General features: G+C 45.2%; 2 protein-coding genes across 7 annotated transcripts in view; one reads left to right on the forward strand and one right to left on the reverse strand.

Moving 5' to 3' along the window:
* Positions 1-9,414, reverse strand: part of PIGH (phosphatidylinositol glycan anchor biosynthesis class H) — a 58,432-nt gene extending 49,018 nt beyond the window's left edge. For 2 of the 5 annotated variants that reach the window (XM_007987069.3, XM_073011099.1), the window contains exons 1-3: positions 9,125-9,414; positions 2,458-2,667; positions 1,264-1,347 (exon numbers count right to left, since the gene is read on the reverse strand). In XM_007987069.3, coding sequence (XP_007985260.1) covers positions 1,264-1,347; positions 2,458-2,667; positions 9,125-9,412 — 582 coding nt within the window. In that variant the 5' untranslated portion in view covers positions 9,413-9,414. The remainder of the gene's footprint in view (positions 1-1,263; positions 1,348-2,457; positions 2,668-9,124) is intronic. The other 3 variants (XM_007987071.3, XM_007987067.3, XM_037984680.2) reach the window with 3 other exon arrangements.
* A 2,508-nt stretch (positions 9,415-11,922) lies between these two features.
* The window catches only part of ARG2 (arginase 2), a 33,633-nt gene continuing 27,207 nt past the window's right edge, over positions 11,923-18,348 (forward strand). Inside the window, exons 1-2 of one of the 2 annotated variants that reach the window (XM_007987077.3) lie at positions 11,923-12,128; positions 12,923-12,995. In XM_007987077.3, coding sequence (XP_007985268.1) covers positions 12,018-12,128; positions 12,923-12,995 — 184 coding nt within the window. In that variant the 5' untranslated portion in view covers positions 11,923-12,017. Of the gene's footprint in view, positions 12,129-12,922; positions 12,996-18,348 lie in introns of those variants that run through there. The other variant, XM_007987079.3, reaches the window with a different exon arrangement.

The raw sequence follows: 18,348 nt of genomic DNA on the forward strand, positions 1-18,348 counted from the left end.
AAATAATATTTTAGCTTAGCTATCTTAAATCCTTTGTGAAAAAGGTCAGTGAGGCAGGGTTAACTATATACATAAATACGTGCATAAATACCTACCTCTAAAATAATTTACTTCATAGTTTATTATGTTTGTATAATTTATTATGTTTGTATCATTTTTGTTTTGTTTTTTGAGATGGATCTCTGTCACCCAGGCTGAGTACAGTGGCATGATCACAGCTCACTGCAGCCTTGACCTCCTGGGCTCAAGCAATCCTCCCACCTCAGCTTCCTGAGTAGCTGGGACCACAGATGTGTGCCACCACACTCAGCTAATTTTGGTATTTTTTGTAGAGATGGGGGTTTTACCATGTTGCCTAGGCTGGTCTCGAACTCCTGAGCTCAAGCGATCTGCCTGCCTCAGCCTCCCAAAGTGTTGGGATTACAGGCGTGAGCCACTGCACCAGCTGATAAGTGGTTTTTTTTTTGTAAGAGCAAAACAAAAAACTCCAGGCAGGATTTTAAAAGGTGGCAAGAGTGGCTAAATAAACTGACATTTCAATGTATTATACAATATAGTTATTTAAAATAATAAATATAATGGCCTTTGTAGGACACATGCATATTATTTACAAAGCAAGACACACAATAGCGTACAATGTGAGATCAATGACCTCTATCTAAAAAACTGTACATTAGTAGACTGACAGAGTCAAAGTAGATGAATAGTGATTTGTAGGCAGAGGTTGCTATATATTTGATTGTGCTCTTTAAAATGTGCACGAGGCCAGGTGTGCTGGCTCATGCTTGTAATCCCTACACTTTGGGAGGCTGAGGCAGGAGAATTGCTTGAACTCAGGAGTTCAAGATCAGCCTAGGCAATATGGCAAGACCTCATCTCTACTAAAAAGAAAAAAAAAAGTTAGCCAGGTGTGGTGGTGCACACCTGTAGTCCCAAGTACTCAGGAGACTGAGGCAGGAGGATTTCTTGAGCCTAGGAGGCGGGGGCTGCAATGAGTGACGATCACACCACTGCACTCCAGCCTAGGTGACAAAGTGAGACTCTGTCTCATAAAATAAAATAAAATAAAATAATAAAATACGCATGAATAATATTTTTAAGGACTATATTTGCCTCAGAGAGGAACTTCTCAAATAACTGAAATCCTAATTATCACTCAAAACAGCTGTCAGGTGTCTTCCAATACTCTGAAAAAAGGAATTTACATTCCTACTGAAAAGGTTGAGGATTAATTGGAGAACGGTAAAAGTGTTCTATGCTCACCTGGAAGACAGGTACTACTTGGGATATCCTGTGTGGTTCCACTGGATCCTTCAATAAGATGCAGAGGTAGTAAATCACCTTCTGCTGTAAGAAAATAAATCAAATAGCAAAGTCTAAGTGAAACTCACTTTGCATTCCTTTTTTCTTTTTCTTTTTCTTTTTTTGAGACAGAGTCTCACTCTGTTGCCCAAGCTGGAGTACAGTGGCTCAATCTTGGCTCACTGCAACCTCCACCTCCCGGGTTCAAGCAATTCTCCTGCCTCAGCCTCCCAAGTAGCTGGGATTACAGGTGCTTGCCACCATGCCTGGCTAATTTTTTGTATTTTCAGTAGAGATGGGGTTTCACCATGTTGGCCAGGCTGGTCTGGAACTCCCGACCTCAGGTGATCTGCCCGCCTTGGCCTCCCAAAGTGCTGAGATTACAGGCGTGAGCCACTGCGCCTGGCCACATTCTTTTTTTCTAAGGGAAGGCTCAACGGTTTTTCACAAATGGTTAAGTAGTAGAACACTTGATAGCTTTTGAAGTGGGAGAAAAGTATATTCTCGTTCTTTAAATGAAAAAAGACAGGGCCAGGCATAGTGGCTCAAAGCTGTAAACTGAACACTTGGGGAGGCCACAGCAGGAGGAGGGCTTGAGCCCAGGAATTCAAGACCAGCCTAGGCAACATAGTGAGACTCCATCTCTACAAAAAATAGAAAAAACGAGCTAAGCATGGTGGTGCGTGCCTGTAGTCCCAGCTACTCAGGAGGCTGAGGTGGGAGGATGGCTTGAGCCTGGGAAGTTGAGGCTGCAGTGAGCTGTGATTAAGCCACTACACTCCAGCCTGGGTAACAAACAGGGTCTCACAAAAAAAGAAAAAAGAAAGAAAGAGAAGGAAAAAATGCCAGTAATAATTTTGGAGTTGGTCTTGAAGATAAAGTTGAAATGCTAATTCTCTATCCCTGAAAACCTGCTGCATCTCTTTAAAAATAAGGAGATTTACCTTTTACATATAAGTCTCCCTTTTATGGTTTATAGACATGCCAGCCAAAAAGAAAACTCTAGTACTATAAGTACTAGAGTAGAGGATCTTCATGTTTAATTCTGTGACATCAAGTACTTTAGGTATTAAGGCTCGGTATAGATCTGGGAACACCCCATGGGCTGGCTGCCTCCTCCAGAGAGGACTGTAATACTACCTTTTAAATACTTACCATGTAAATAGCCTCATTGATGACAATATCCTTGACCTTGCCCATTTCTATGAAGGTAGTGCTTTCTTTGCCTGAAGCATAAGATGAAGTCATCTGAATGCCAAGGGAATCAATGATTAATAGAGTCTCCTGATCAATCTTCACAAAATGGAGATAACCAAGCAGACCTAAGAGGGTGATGAAGATGGCAGCAGAGAGGATCATGCTGTTCTGAAGAGAGAGCCAGACACAGGCAGTAAGATTACCAAGTGGTACCAGTCAACTCCAGGCAAAGAGGAAAAAAGCCTTTCTTCTCTTGTCAGATGAGGGGAACATGCATGGAGGAAAAGGAAATTGCTTTTATTTGGGTTCTGAGGTGCTATAAAAGTATACAGTGAAACAGATCCAGACAACAAATGGATAGGTCTGGGGAAAACCTCCATCATCAAAATGTCCACCATCATCACAGCAATTTCAGAAACTATTTTTTCCAAAATTCCAAATTAAGGGCCCAAATCAACTGAATGCAGTAGCTTGCACCTGTAATTCCAGCTACTAGGGAGACTGAGGCAGGAGGATCACTTGAGCCCAGGAATTCGAGGGTGCAGTGAGCTATGATCATACAACTGCACTCTAGCTTGGGTACCAGAATATGACACTGTATCTTTAAAAAAAGAAAGGACCCAGCCAGGCGTAGTGGCTCAAGCCTGTAATCCTAGCACTTCTGGACGCCAAGGCAGGCGGATCACAAGGTCAAGAGATTGAGACCATCCTGGCCAACATGGTGAAACCCCGTCTCTACTAAAAATACAAAAATTAGCTGGGCGTGTGGCATGCGCCTCTAGTCCCAGCTACTCCGGAGGCTGAGGCAGGAGGATTACTTGAACCAGGGAGGTGGAGGTTGCAGTGAGCCGAGATCGCACCATTGCACTCCAGCCTGGGTGACAGAGTGAGACGTCTCCAAAAAAAAAAAAAAAAGGACCCCAAATCTTTTCCTTTCACACTCCCTCAGCAGAATACAGGAGGGAGCTATGTCCTGATAAACCCATGCAAATGCATTTAATATTGAGTTCTAGCACTCAAATGAAAAACTAAAATTAAAAAGTGTACTTAATACACCTATCAAGCATCAGAGCTTAGCCTAGCCTACCTTAAACGTGCTCAGAACACTTACATTAGCCTACAGTTGGGCAAATCATGTAACACAAAACCTGATTTTATAGTAACGTGTGGAAAATCTCACGTAATTTATTCAATGCTATACTTTAAAGTGAAAAACAATGTTTGTATGGGTACTTGCAGTATCGTGTGTATTGTTTCTGCATCATCCTAAAGTCAAAAAATCCTAAGTCAAACCATCATAAGTTGGGAACCATCTGTGTATATAGTGCAAAACCATAGACTGAACAATTACAAAGTGCTTAGTACAGTGTAGCAGATACTATGGCTTGCCTAATAAACGGCCACCCACCAGCCCCAGTTGAACTGTGAGTGAATCATGATTGGTTCCCACCCCTTCTGCCAATGACTGGTTTAAAAATGGGCATGTGACGCAACTCTGGCCAATGAGATGTGAGGGGAGATCTGCTGGAGGGGCTTCCGGAAAACATGAATTCATCTTTAAAAATCTACAGAAGAGACGTTCCCTTCATCATAAGGTTTAGATACCTGGAACTAGTATGGCCTCTGCCAGACCCAGTGGAGAGCTAGTAGAGGACAACTAGAGGACGCTAAGGGTGGAAGTGCAGTTTCTGCACTTGGAGGACCAGGTGGAGGACAAGCAGGGCACACTAAGGGTGTCAGCAGTAAGATGACAAGAGCCGGAATCAAATGAGTTTCTATGTGAACTCTGGAGCCCTCCTACCTTATGACTTCTTGTTAACAGAAAAGGTCCTGATCTCTTAAGGCAATTTTAGTTGTTCTGTGTTACTTACAGTTGACTAAGTGATGTGTTAAGGACTCAAAAAATGGTATATATTATTTATTCCCTTGATTCTAAGACAAATGTACAATCTTTAACATTTCTGAAGTTAAAATGTGTTGTCCTATTGGTGTGTGTTTCTTTCATGTGGCATTGTTTTATCTTCTTTCCCAGAAGCTTGCCTTCATTCATTCATTCATTCATTCATTCATTCATTCATTCGAGACAGAGTTTTGCTCATGTTTCCCTGACTGGAGTGCAGTGGTGTGATCTTGGCTCATTGCAACCTCCATCTCTTGGGTTCAAGCGATTCTCCAGCCTCAGCCTCCCTAGTAACTGGGATTACAAGCACCCGCCACCACGCCCAGCTAATTTTTTTTTGTATTTTTAGTAGAGACGGGGTTTCACTATGTTGGCCCAGCTGGTCTCGAACTCCTGACCTCAGGTGATCCACTCGTCTCAACCTCTCAAAGTGCTGGGATTACAGGCGTGAGCCATTGCACCTGGCAAAGCTATGACCTAGAAGGCTGGCACAGGGAAAAAAATATTGATGACCTAGAATCAAAGAAATTTTGTAATTTTGGACTGCATTCCTTGAGGGCAGGAAGTGTCTTAATATTCTTTGCACTGACAAGACACTCTCCTTTATCTACCTCTAGTCAGGTTCCTCTAAGCTCTCTAGGCCCTGACCTTGACATCTCTGTTGGGCCTGCACTACCCACCCAGTTGTAGCAAGAATCTTGCTGAATCAGTTTAGAAAGAACTCCCACCCTTGGTATTTGATCAGCCTGGCCTGCCTTCAGCAATAATCCTGTCAAGTCAGTTTAGCCAGAATCCCACCTTGCCCCTGATGTTTCCTTTGGGTAATTTTCTATCCACTGACTCCCACCCTGCACCTTGGCTATAAATCTCCAGTTTTCCATGCTGTATTCAGAACTGAGGAAATTTGGAATTCTATACTGAAGTCTCTTTTCCCCTACTGTAGTAGTTCCTGAATAAAACCTGGTTTTTTACCACTTCAGCCACTCACTAGCTCTGGTTTTCTTTGATGGTCTCTTTCTACTTCTTTATATTTAACCCATAGTGTTAGATCAGGGATCTGCAAATTATTTGGGCCTGTGGTCTGGTTTTGTCTGGCCCATCTCAAGCAAAGAATGATTTTTAAGTTTTCACAGGGTTGTAGAAAGAAAGAAAAGAATATTGTGAGACAGACCCCACAGAATCTGCTATATTTACTATCTAGTCTTTTAATGAAAATGTTTGGGCCAGGCATTGTGGCTCACGCCTATAATCCCAACACTTTGGGAGGCCAACGCTGGGGGAATTGCTTGAGGCCAGGAGTTCAAGACCTCCCTGGGCAACCTAGTAAGACCCTGTCTCTACAAAAAATACAAAAATTAGCCAGGTGTGGTAGCACATGTCTGTAGTCCTAGCTACTCAGGAGGCTGAGATAAGAGGATCGCTTGAGTACAGGAAACTGAGGCTGCAGTGAGGGGTATTCGTACCACTACACTCCAGCTTGAGCAACAGAGTGAGAAACTGTCTCAAAAAAAGGAAAGAAAGAAAAAGTTTGCTTATCTCTGTGCTAGATAATTATTTGTTGACTGATGAATGGGGGATTCAGTACTGGGTCTCTGATGATCCAGAAAGATCTAATTTTGAGTTAATTAATTGCACTGAATAAGCATTATGAAGAATGGAGAGGAATACAATTCAGCCCTGACCCTTATAGATTTATTAAAGGCAAGATTAATACACAGAAAATATTCTGGAGGACACTCTGATACTGACTATAAGTGCCAAAGGAAAAGTTAAAAAAAGAAAGAAAGAAAGAAAGAAAAAAAGACATTAAAGCACACAAGAATATATCCCATCACATCCAAGGAACTAGGATTTAATTGGTGCAGGGGAGGTGGTGGTTAGTGACCAATATAATTAGTTGAAAGGGAAGGGGGAAGAACATTCCAGGTTGGAATAAACAAGGGAACAACCTGGAACTTTAATAGAACTGTGAACTTAAAAACAAGAAGGAATGAAGGGATGAAGAACAGTAAATCCTTAAGGATTTGATCATGTCAGCTTTCCAATAAGAGCAATCCATGCCCTACTATCTCCATTTTTTTCAACTTCATTTTACTGTGTAGAATTGAAACAATTCAATATTCATTTGGGTTGGGGTTAAGCTGTATGTTTGAATGAATTCCTTCAATCAGATTTCTCCTCATTCCAGATATTCATTACTCTCATAAGCAGTTTTGAATAGGAAAGGTAAGAAATTTTGGCACACAGAGCCCTTAGAAAGTGTTGCAGTAGAGTTTAAAGGAAGATGTGGTCACTGAGTCCTGGGGTACTTGATGGGGGTAAGCAGAGTACACCAGGATGAGAGAGATAAGTACAGAAGAGACCTGGCACAAAAACAGATTTTTGTTTTTAAATTTTGCCTAAGATCAACTATACAATGGTATAAAGGAAAAGAAAGGGTCTCAGAGTCAGAAAGCCCTGGGCTGGAAGCCCAGATCTGCCATTTACTGCTTTGAGACTTTGGATAACTCACCCCTCTTTGTGAGCTTTGGTTTTCTTCGTTCTAGGGCTAAAGTAAGGAATTCAGTAAAGCATCTGGCACTCAGTGGGCATTTAATAAATATCTATTTCCTCCTCCTCACATGACCACACACAGGCTATAAGAACTCAGGCTAGGCTGGGCGCGGTGGCTCACGCCTGTAATCCCAGCACTTTGGGAGGCCGAGGCGGGAGGATCACAAGGTCAGGAGATCGAGACTATCCTGGCTAACACAGTGAAACCCTGGCTAACACAGTGAAACCCCGTCTCTATTAAAAATACAAAAAAATTAGCCGGGTGTGGTGGCGGGTGCCTGTAGTCCCAGCTATTCAGGAGACTGAGGCAGGAGAATGGTGTGAACCCAGTAGGCGGAGCTTGCAGTGAGCCAAAATCGTGCCACTGCACTCCAGCCTGGGCAACAAAGCGAGACTCTGTCTCAAAAAAAAAAAAAAAAAAGAACTCAGGCTACTACTAAAATTCAACTGTACTGTAAATTAAATTTTAGGGGGGCTATCAACTTAATCATCATTTTAACGGACTTACGAATAAACTTTCTTCTTTTTTCTTTTTTTTTTTTTTTGAGACAGAGTCTCCCTCTGTTGCCCAGGTGGAGTGCAGTGGCCTGATCTCAGCTCACTGCTACCTCCGCCTACCGGATTCAAGCAATTCTCCCGCCTCAGCCTCCGGAGTAGCTGGCACTACAAGCGTGAGCCACCACGCCCAGCTAATTTTTGTATTTTTCGTAAAGACGTGGTTTCACCATGTTGGCCAGGCTGGTATCGAACTCCTGACCTCAAGTGATCCGCCCGCCTCAGCATCCCAAAGTGCTGGGATTACAGGCGTGAGGTACAGCCCTTTGCCTGAACAAACATACAGTTTAGATACAGTTAGATACAGTTTCCTACAATTTGGGCAGTCTTAATTCTGCATATTTCTATGCTAAATTACCATGCTCTGAAACATGCTTTGACAGCAAAAAAGCTAATGGATGCAGTAATGGAAACAATATCCAAGTTACAGAAATAAATAGCCCTGCTGTAGTTAGCTCTGATTAGATCACTTCTGGGATAATACATTCAATTCAGGCACTACATATGAAACTAGAACTCATCCCGAAAAGGGCAATTGGGATAATTCTTTTTATTTGAGAGCTGTCACAAAGTTACCGCATTTAACCCTCACAATATCATGAAGCTGGTATGGCAGGCATGAATTCTATTTTAGAGATGTAGAAAATTGAGGCTCAAAGAAAACAGGAATCTGGAAATTGAGCACAGATATCACACACGTCCAAAATTTCATAATCCTTTAGAAAATACTTGAAATTGGGGAAGGGTTTGGGAGGACGGAGGGTTAAAAAACTGCCTTGAAAAACAGAGATTAGGAAGAACTCTAACACTATCTATACACACGGATAAACACACACACTTGTGGAGGCAAAGACAGTTTGTGGAAGTCTACATAAAGTATTGTTAGCAGTACTACTTTGAGGAGCAGAAGTGATGGACAAGGAAGACCCACTTAAGAGTTCCCTGAACTCCTGGAATTAAATTACTGCGCGCCTATACTACATAGAACACATGGAAGTTAAAGTTTTATACCGTCGTGCAAGAACTAGATGTGTGCTGAGTGAACCCACCGAGCAGAGCACAGCCACGGAGGGGGAAGGTACTGTTCAGGAGCACACACTTCACTAAACGTCATTTTTTTTTTTTTTTTTTTTTTTTTTTTTTTTTTTTTGAGGCAGAGTCTCGCTCTGTCGCCCAGGCTGGAGTGCAGTGGCCAGATCTCGGCTCACTGCAAGCTCCGCCTCCCGGATTTACTCCATTCTCCTGCCTCAGCCTCCCGAGTAGCTGGGACTACAGGCGCCCGCCACCTCGCCCGGCTAGTTTTTTGTATTTTTTAGTGGAGACAGGGTTTCACTGTGTTAGCCAGGATGGTCTCGATCTCCTGACCTCGTGATCCGCCCGTCTCGGCCTCCCAAAGTGCTGGAATTACAGGCTTGAGCCACCGCGCCCGGCCTAAACGTCATTTAAAGAGCTGTCCAGCAGCGCAATGTCGTCCCCAGAACCCGTGAGTTCCCGCCCTTCTGTTCTATCATTGTAGGAGAGGCCGACCAGAGGTCTGGGCTCGACCAAAGATCCCAAAGACCCTCCCAAAGCCGAACCCTCTCCTTCGAGCGCGGGGAGGGGCCGACTTGCCCTTACCTCGCAGAGGGTGAAGAGTCCGTAGGCCGCCAGCCACACCGTGCAGGTGACAGCGGTAAGCGAACGCAGCGAGAGCCGAGGGCAGCTAAGGCAGAATTCCCGGCAAGACGGGGAGTAGTAGCGGCGCTGCAGGGCCAGGCGGCCGCCGCAGATATCCGAAAAGCTCCGCTCATCCTCCATGACGCCCCCACTCGGCCGTCCGCACCGCACCGCGCCGCGCTTCACAGCGATCGCCAGCCCTAGGCGTCTCGCCGGCTCCAGACCCGCTTCCGGCAGCCGCGTCACCATGCCCCGCCCTAAGCCTGCGCAGCCTCAGTTGCGTGCCGAGAGCCCTGCGTGGGGCTGATGACTGTGAATTCATCCCGGCCGGCCTTGACCTGGCTTCTGTAATTGTCTTCGAACAAAGCCCGTCGGGGGCAATAGTTCAGCGGACGGATTAAAACCGTTTTTAGAACGGGCGCGTAGGCTCCCGCCTGTAGTCCAGCACTTTGAGAGGCCAAGGTGGGAGGATCGCTTGAGCCTGGGAGGTCGAGGTTGCAGTGAGCCGAGATCATGCCACTGCTCTCTAACCTGTGCGGCAGAGCAAGACCCTGTCTAAAAACAAGCAAATCCACAGTTTGTTTTTTGTTTTTGTTTTGAGATGGAATGGCGCGAACTCGGCTCACTGCAACCTCCGTCCCCCGAGTTCAAGCGATTATCCTGCCTCAGCCTTCTGAGTAGCTGGGATTACAGGCGTGCGCCACCATGCCCGACTGATTTTTGGGTTTTTAGTAGAGACGGGGTTTCACCATGTTGGCTAGGTTGGTCTCGAGCTCCTGACCTCAGGTGATCCGCCCGCCTCGGCCTCCCAAAGTGCTGGGATTACAGGCGTGAGTCACCTCACCCAGTGGAAGCAAGACGTTTTTGCAGTAGCACAGGAAGCCCTGAGGCAACCTGTGCCAGTATCAACTTCAGAAAACATAGTAAAAGGGAAAAAATTGAATGTGATGATGGGCAAGAAATACAAAAGTATCAACATAATTTCAGTGAACTGAACAAGTATGATGTATCTGTGACTGAATCCCTGACCACGCCCCCTCCCATTCCTGTAGGGCTTGTTAAAACATAGGTTACTGGTGCCCTGCCCCTGGAGTTACTGATTCTGTACATTTGGGGGTGGGGCCCAAGAATTTGCACTTCTAACAAGTATCTGGTGACCCATAACAGGTGCTTCAGAAGCAAGAAGTTTCTTGCTTTTTATTTATTTTTGTTTTTGAGACAGGGTGTCACTCTGTCACCCAGGCTGAGGTGCAGTGGTGTGATCATGGCTCACTGAAGCCTCGACTTCCTGGGCTCAAGAGATCCTCCCACTTTAGCTTCCCAATAGCTGGGGCCATAGGCACATGCCACCACACTCAGCCTTTTTTTTTTTTTTTTTTTTTTTTTTTAAATCTCTGGTACAGTCAGCATCTCACTATGCTGCCCAGGCTGGTCTCAAACTCCTGGACTCAGGAGATCCTCTGCCTTGGCCTTCCAAAGTGCTCTAATTACAGGGGTGAGTCACGGTGTGCAGCCGGTTTCTTCTTGATGCTGTATCCAGGTGATGCTGATGCTGCTGGTCTGGGACCACACTTTTAGAACCACTGACTTACAGCAGTTATTTTGCTAAGGCCTCAAAGACAGCATTGTTAAACCAGCAGGGGGACACAGTACACAACAGAGCCTCTAAAAATAAAATGCCTTAAGGTACTAAAGCTCCTTTGGAGTTATGGTGTTGCCATGGAGACCTCTGAACTATTTTGGAAAGCAGTGTGTAAATTGACATCAGGTGAAATAAATTTCAGGTGTTTATGTAAAACATTAATTAGGTAGAAATAATGTCTAGATTCGTGCATGCCATGGTGTGTCGATTAAGAACTTGGAATGTGGAGTCAGCTCTGCCACTTACAAGCTATGTGGCTGTGGCAAAATTACTTATGCCTTTGATCTTGTCTTCTTCGCTTTAAAAAGTAACCTGTGGTATAGAATTGGAGGGGTAAAGTTCTTGGAATGCTGAGTATTATTAAATTATTATTAGTTGTTAAAACTCTAAGTAGTTACTTAGTACTTTCAGCTCTTTAGCCTACCCCAAACTTAGAAATAGTCTAAATACGTTGCTATATTTGCTTTTTAATAACCAGCGCTCCCGTTATTCAGGTAAAGAATTAAAAACATTTAGAAGGTAATTGCTTTGTAAATCCTAACCTCTTTCATTCAAAATACCTAAGGTAGACGGCTCTTTATAAACGTGCCCGGCTCGGAGAGCTCTCATCTATATTATATCTCCAAATCTAAATTTCACTGATGCCCAAAGTCTAAGAGTGTTTCCTGGGCGTTGAGCTTTGAGACAGAACGAAGATGGATGCTGGTTTTGACTAGGCAGGGCACTCACGTGGGGTCTGGTCAGACCAGGCCCGACCCAGCCAGCCCATCGGTAGAGTCAGCATCAGCCGGGCGTGGAGATTCGTGTTGATTCCTGCGTTCCGCCAAGTTCAGGAACCTGGCAGGGGCCGGCCGCCTCCCGCGAAGGGACACACCTGTTGGTCACCGCTCTTACTGGCCAGACCTGGATATTGGCCTTCTGGCGTCAGAGGCAGGGGCAAGTCCCTGGCCGGAGAGCCCAGGCCAGCGTGGGGTGACGTCATCGAAGGCATGTCCCAGCCCTGCAGAGCGGTGGGCGGGGCCTGCGAAGGTGTGCCGGGGGCTGGTTGGAGGCGCGGGCGGCGGGGTCGGGGCGGAGACAATGTGGCGGTGACGTCACGGGGCGGGGCGGAGGCTGGAGCGAGTAGGTAGGCGCAGCGACCGGCGGTGGCGCTCACTCCCGGCTTCCAGCCCTCCTGAGTCTTTGCCTTGGAGATACTCAGTGCCACGGATCATGTCCCTAAGGGGCAGCCTCTCGCGTCTCCTCCAGAAGCGAGTGCATTCCATCCTGAAGAAATCCGTCCACTCTGTGGCTGTGATAGGAGCCCCGTTCTCACAAGGGCAGGTGAGAACTGGCACCTGGCACCGCCGGGCAGGATCCTCCGCCCCCCAGAACCTGGAGAAGGAGGCGGTGGGGTGCGGGGGACCGGGAGGCGAGGAGAGGATGGGGAGAAAAGGCGAGGTGAAGAGATGGCGGGTTCCCGCGATTGGGCACCGTGGGAGCGTGTGGGACTTTCCCCGACAGAGGATGGAGAGGGAGGGAGGGGTGGAGGCCACCCTGTTTGGGATGAGGGCGAGTTTCTGCGGCCTCCCCAGAAAGACCGAGAAAACGGTGGATGCAGCTTGGGGTGATAGAGGGGAGAGAATGAGGGGGAGGATTCCTTGGAGGGGCTGGAGGAGGCGAAACTGGCCAGAATCCCCAGTGGAGAATCGATGGAGGAGGTTAAAGGGAGCGACCGAGGATTTAAGTCTTCTGGATCCATTCACTCAGAATGAGCTTTATTTAACTGGGAGGGAAATTGGAGCTGGCCTCTCCAGCGCGGGAGGCCGGGAGGAGCTGTTTTGTTCTCTTCAATGAAGGAAACCTGCAGTCGGGAGCGCTCAGTCTTCTAGAAGCCTGGTCTCTGGCCCCAGCCAGCCCCACACACGCCTAGTTCCCGGATCCTAACCTGGCTCAGCCTCTCCCGTCTTGGCTTGGGCAGCTGATGTGATTCCAACAATGGAGTTAGAAGGACAGTCATAGATGGAAGGGCTGATGCTGTCACAGGTTTTCAGAGGAACCTGCTGGGAACTAAGTGTACCAAAGTGGTTTTTTCAGTCATCTTCTCTACCTCTAACTGTAATTTTTGTGATTGACAGAAAAGAAAAGGAGTGGAGCATGGTCCCGCTGCCATAAGAGAAGCTGGCTTGATGAAAAGGCTCTCCAGTCTGGGTAAGTGGTTAGATTTTTAGATATCAGTGCAGGACTAGTAATAGAGTACTTCAGAATCTTTTTCTCTGACATCCAGGGACCACACAGCTTTGTGTTTGGGAACAGTCTGCCACATCCGGCATCCTCCTGTGGATTCCATCTACAGCTTAAGATCTATCAAGGAGTCATCAGGGAAAGTCCTCGTGCAATAGAGAGTGTGTTGAAAGGCAAGGCGGTAGAGTGAGGCAAGGTCTGAACAGCCGCCAGTGAATGCAAGTGATGCTAAGAACACTAACTCCAGCTTCAACTGCATAGTCAACCTTTCCCCTTAAAATTCCATTTTCCTAACTCAATCTTGAGATGCTTATGATTTGTCAGTCTCACTAGTTTCCTGTCTTCAAATTATTTCCTCTCTAGGGTTAATATCTTTATTACTGGAAGCAGTAATATAGGTCTTACAGAGTCATTGATCTTATAGAACTAATAGGCTTAGATCTGTGTTTTCCGAGTTCTTTTTTGTCTTTTTTTTTTTGACATGGAGTCTTGTTCCATCACCTAGGCTGGAGTGCAATGGTGCAATCTTGGCTCACTGAAACCTCCACCTTCTGGGTTGAAGCGATTCTCCTCCCAAGTAGCTGGAATTACAGGTGTGTGCCACTACACCTGGCTAATTTTTGTATTTTTAGTCGACATGGGGTTTCACCATGTTGGTCAGGCTGGTCTTGAACTCCTGATCTCAGGTGATCCGCCCACCTCAGCTTCCCAAAGTGCTGGGATTATAGGTGTGAGCCACTGTGCCCAGCTATAAATGCCATTTCTATAGTAAGAGAGAACCCTTCTTTTAGTAACAGCACCAAATTTGAATACCTTTATAAGCAGGGCACAGTAGTTCATGCCTGTAATCCCAGCACTTTGGGAGGCTGAGGTGGGTGGATCACCTGAGGTCAGGAGTTCGAGACCAGCCTGACCAATATGGTGAAATCCCTTCTCTACTAAAAATACAAAAATTAGGCATAGTAGCATGCACCTGTAGTCCCAGCTACTCAGGAGCCTGAGACAGAAGAATTGCTTGAACCTGGGAGGCAAAGGTTGCAGTGAGCCAAAATTGTGCCACTGCACTCTAGCCTGGGCAACAGAGTGAGACTCCATCTCAAATAAATAAATACATTTATGGCAGGAAGGTTCTTCTTTATATCCAATCTAAATGTTTCTAGCCTCCGTTCAAGGCCATTTGCTCTGTTTATGTTTGGATCATTCACATACCTTTTCCGGTGATATAAGAGCAAAATGTGAGGCAGCACGGAGATTATGGAGATAATAACACAGAAACTAAGTTAACTCCCCACTGTTACTCTGAAATCTTATCTGCTGGTCATAAGTCCAGTCCAAGTGAAGTCATCTCCTTCCAAAAGACAGGAATAATGAAGTCACTGAAACCACCTTGAGTTGAGGTGTCCTTCATTTACCTCCACCTACATATGGATATGGTGACTTGGATTCAATACTCAGACCTTATTTCTTTATTAAACAATTGCAGTTTCTTCTTTACTAAGGCCTCTCTTAGTCATTTTAATAACTCTCCAAGTTCACCACCGAAGATTAAAGACAAACTACTAAGATTTAGTCTTCTTTTAATGTGTCGCAAGTTACCTAATGGAAGGAGGTTTTTATTCCCGCCTATAAATGAGCATACTGTCTCTTAAAATAGCTCGTACACATTGCCTTTTTAAAAGAATAATTTTACACTGAAGACGACAATCTCTGGTTATCACTATTTTTAAATCCGGGAGACATCTCTGCAGTCCATCTGAACTTGGCCAAGCATTGCTCCAATTGCTCTACCATCTGTAGGTTCTGCCACAAGAGACTCCTGACAAGAAGCGGTTTCAGTCTCCTCTGGAGGAGACCTCTATAATAATCAGCTGAGGCTGCTGAATGAGGGGGAAGGGCACATTTGTAGCAGCTTCTCTTACTCATGCTTTGTAGACTTCCTTTCCTGTCACAGCTCTTGGTATTTTTCCACTCCAGTGCAGGGGAAGCCATTCTCCTGCAAATACTACTCCCTCTACTGCTTCCTCTCTAAACTCTAACCTAAAGTAGTGGTGAAGTTTCAGTTTATGTGGCTTTCCCTTTGACTTTTTCCTCAGATATATTTAATTGTACAATTATATCCTTACTGTGTAGCTGATTGGTAGCTCAGTATCACCAGCAGTCTGAAATAGAATCTCATAGCCTATTAAATAAAACTGTGGCTCTCAGCAGATTTCTAGCATGTGGTTTTGGCTAATCTCCTGGAATATGTTGGAGAAAAGTACCAAGAGACATTTCAATTGCTCTATTCCTAAACAGTACCAAAATAACTTGAGTGTTTTGAGCACTTTCAAATAAACAGCATGGGTCAAATTTCGAAGGAGAGACTCATGGAAAGGTAACTTTCACAATCCCTTTGTTCCTTGCCTTTGCTCTGATGTCACAGGCTGCTGGTGTTAACATAGCATGAGTTAAACTTCCTGTTTTCTCTCAAATGAATGTATTTGACTTAGTGCCTGGGCTTGTTTTATTTCCTTGAGCTTACTAAGGACACTCAATAGTTCTCTCAGGTAACCTTTCCTTTTTTTTTTTTTTTTTTGAGACGGAGTCTCGCTGTGTCACCAGGCTGGAGTGCAGTGGTGCGATCTTGGCTCACTGCAACCTCTGCCTCCCGGGTTCAAGCAATTCTTCTGACTCAACCTCAACCTCAACGAGTAGCTGGGATTACAGGTGCCTGCCACTGTGCCTGGCTAATTTTTGTATTTTTTTTTTTTTTTTTTTTTTTTTCTTTTTTTGAGGCGGAGTTTCACTCTGTCGCCCAGGCTGGAGTGCAGTGGCCGGATCTCAGCTCACTGCAAGCTCCGCCTCCCGGGTTCACGCCATTCTCCTGCCTGAGCCTCCCGAGTAGCTGGGACTACAGGCGCCCGCCACCTCGCCCGGCTAGATTTTTGTATTTTTTAGTAGAGACGGGGTTTCACCGGGTTAGCCAGGATGGTCTTGATCTCCTGACCTTGTGATCCGCCCGTCTCGGCCTCCCAAAGTGCTGGGATTACAGGCTTGAGCCACCGCGCCCGGCCTAATTTTTGTATTTTTAGTAGAGACAGGGTTTCACCATGTTGGCCAGGCTGGTCTCGAATTCCTGACCTCAGGTGATCCGCCCATATAGGCCTCCCAAAGTGCTGGGATTACAGGAGTGAGCCACTGCTCCCAGCCATCTTTTATTTTTCTTTGAGAGAGGGTCTCACTCTGTCACTCAGGCTGGACTGCAGTGGCATAGTCACAGCCTACTGCAGTCTCAACCTCCTGGACTCAAGCGATCCTCCCACTTTAGCCTCTTGAGTAGCTGGGACTACAGACACATGCGAGTATGCCTGGATAATTTTTTTTTCTTTCGTAGAGCCAGGGTCTCACTATGTTGCCCAGACTGGTCCCGAACTCCTGGGCTTAAGAGGACCTAAAGAGAAATGAAAAGGCATTGCTCTGGCAAGGCTGAGGAGCAGTATATCTGCACATGATTTTGGTTAGCTCTGAGAACCATGGTAATTTGTGAACTCTAGCCACCTGTTACCATGTGAGAAGGAGTAGGCCTTGTACTCTTTTCTCCAGTTTTTCAAGAAAAGTGAGAAATTTGCATTTTAATGGGAAATCTGTGTTGTTTTAAAATACTGTATAATGACACCATTGAAAATGGTGGTGTAGGGCCTCCAAAAAAGGAATGAGAACTGTATTAGTCTGTTCTTGTACTTCTGTAAAGACACACCTGAGACTGGGTAATTTAAAAGAAAAGAGGTTTAATTGACTCATGGTTCTGCAGGCTGTACAGGCTTCTTTTCTGGGGAGGCCCTAGGAGAATTATAATCATGGCGGAAGGTGAAGGGGAAGCAAGCACGTCTTATATGGCGGGACCAGGAGGAAGAGAGAGAAGAGGGAGGTGCTACACACTTTTAACCGGATCTCATGAGAACTCTATCATGAGACAGCACTAGGGAGATGGTGCTAAACCATTAGAAACAACCCCCATGATCCAATCACCTCCCACCAGGCCAGACCTCCAACATTGGGGATTACAATTCAACATGAGATTTGGGTGGGAACACAGAGCCAAATTATATCAAGAACACTGGCAAAAATGATCAGAATCAGCTTTTTCAGAACTCTGGAAATTAACCAAAGGCTTGCAGCAATCTGGGGAGCATTTATTCAGGAAAAACGTTGAATCTCCGTAAGAACGTTAAGATTTGTGGCATTTTAACTTGCCCTGTTCCCATGCTGCCTTTTCCCAGATCAGCTGTAGCCTGGACAACCAATAGCCTGCAATCACAGTGAAACCAGGAGGCTGGCAGTTACTGGAAAAGGGAGAACAGAGTTAATACTCCTCATAGACCATCCCCAGAAAATTGCCATTTGACTGGTCTGGTGGTTTCCTAAAATTGTCCACTCACAAGGTTGTCTTTATTTGACCAACACAAATCAGTAAGGAAAGAATAGTCTTCAGTGAATGGTGCTGGGATAACTGGATATCCACATACAAAAAAAAAAAAAAAAAAAAAAAAATTCCCTATCTCACACCATATATGAAAATTAACTCAAAATGGACCAAAGTCCTAAATGTAATGCTGAAACCATATAACTGTTAGAGAACATAGGACTGGATTTTTGTGACCTTGGGTTAGGTGTTGGTTTCTTAGATATCCTACCAAAATCACAAATGACAAAAATTAAACTGGACTTACCTAAATTAAATATATCTATGTTTCAAAGAGCACTATCAAGAAAGTGGAAAGGGCCGGGCGCGGTGGCTCAAACCTGTAATCCCAGCACTTTGGGAGGCCGAGACGGGCGGATCACGAGGTCAGGAGATCGAGACCATCCTGGCTAACACGGTGAAACCCCGTCTCTACTAAAAAAAAAAATACAAAAAACTAGCTAGGCGAGGTGGTGGGCGCCTGTAGTCCCAGCTACTCGGGAGGCTGAAGCAGGAGAATGGCGTAAACCCGGGAGGCGGAGCTTGCAGTGAGCTGAGATCTGGCCACTGCACCCCAGCCTGGGTGACAGAGCGAGACTCCGTCTCAAAAAAAAAAAAAAAAAAAAAAAAGAAAGTGGAAAGACTTCATCAATGTAATGGAAAACAAAAAAAAGAAGGTAAAAAGACTGCCCATAGAATGGGCAAAATATTTGCAAATCGTATACCTGGTAGGATTGTAGTGTTCAGTAAACATAAATAAAATAACAACTGTAAAAAGACCACCCAATTTAAAAATTAGCAATAGATTTAATTAGCCACTTCTCCAAATAATTTATACAAATGGGCAATAACACATTAGTTATTACAGAAATGCAAATT

The sequence above is a fragment of the Chlorocebus sabaeus genome, chromosome 24 (genome assembly GCF_047675955.1).
Source record: "Chlorocebus sabaeus isolate Y175 chromosome 24, mChlSab1.0.hap1, whole genome shotgun sequence".
Taxonomy (NCBI): Eukaryota; Metazoa; Chordata; class Mammalia; order Primates; family Cercopithecidae; genus Chlorocebus; species Chlorocebus sabaeus.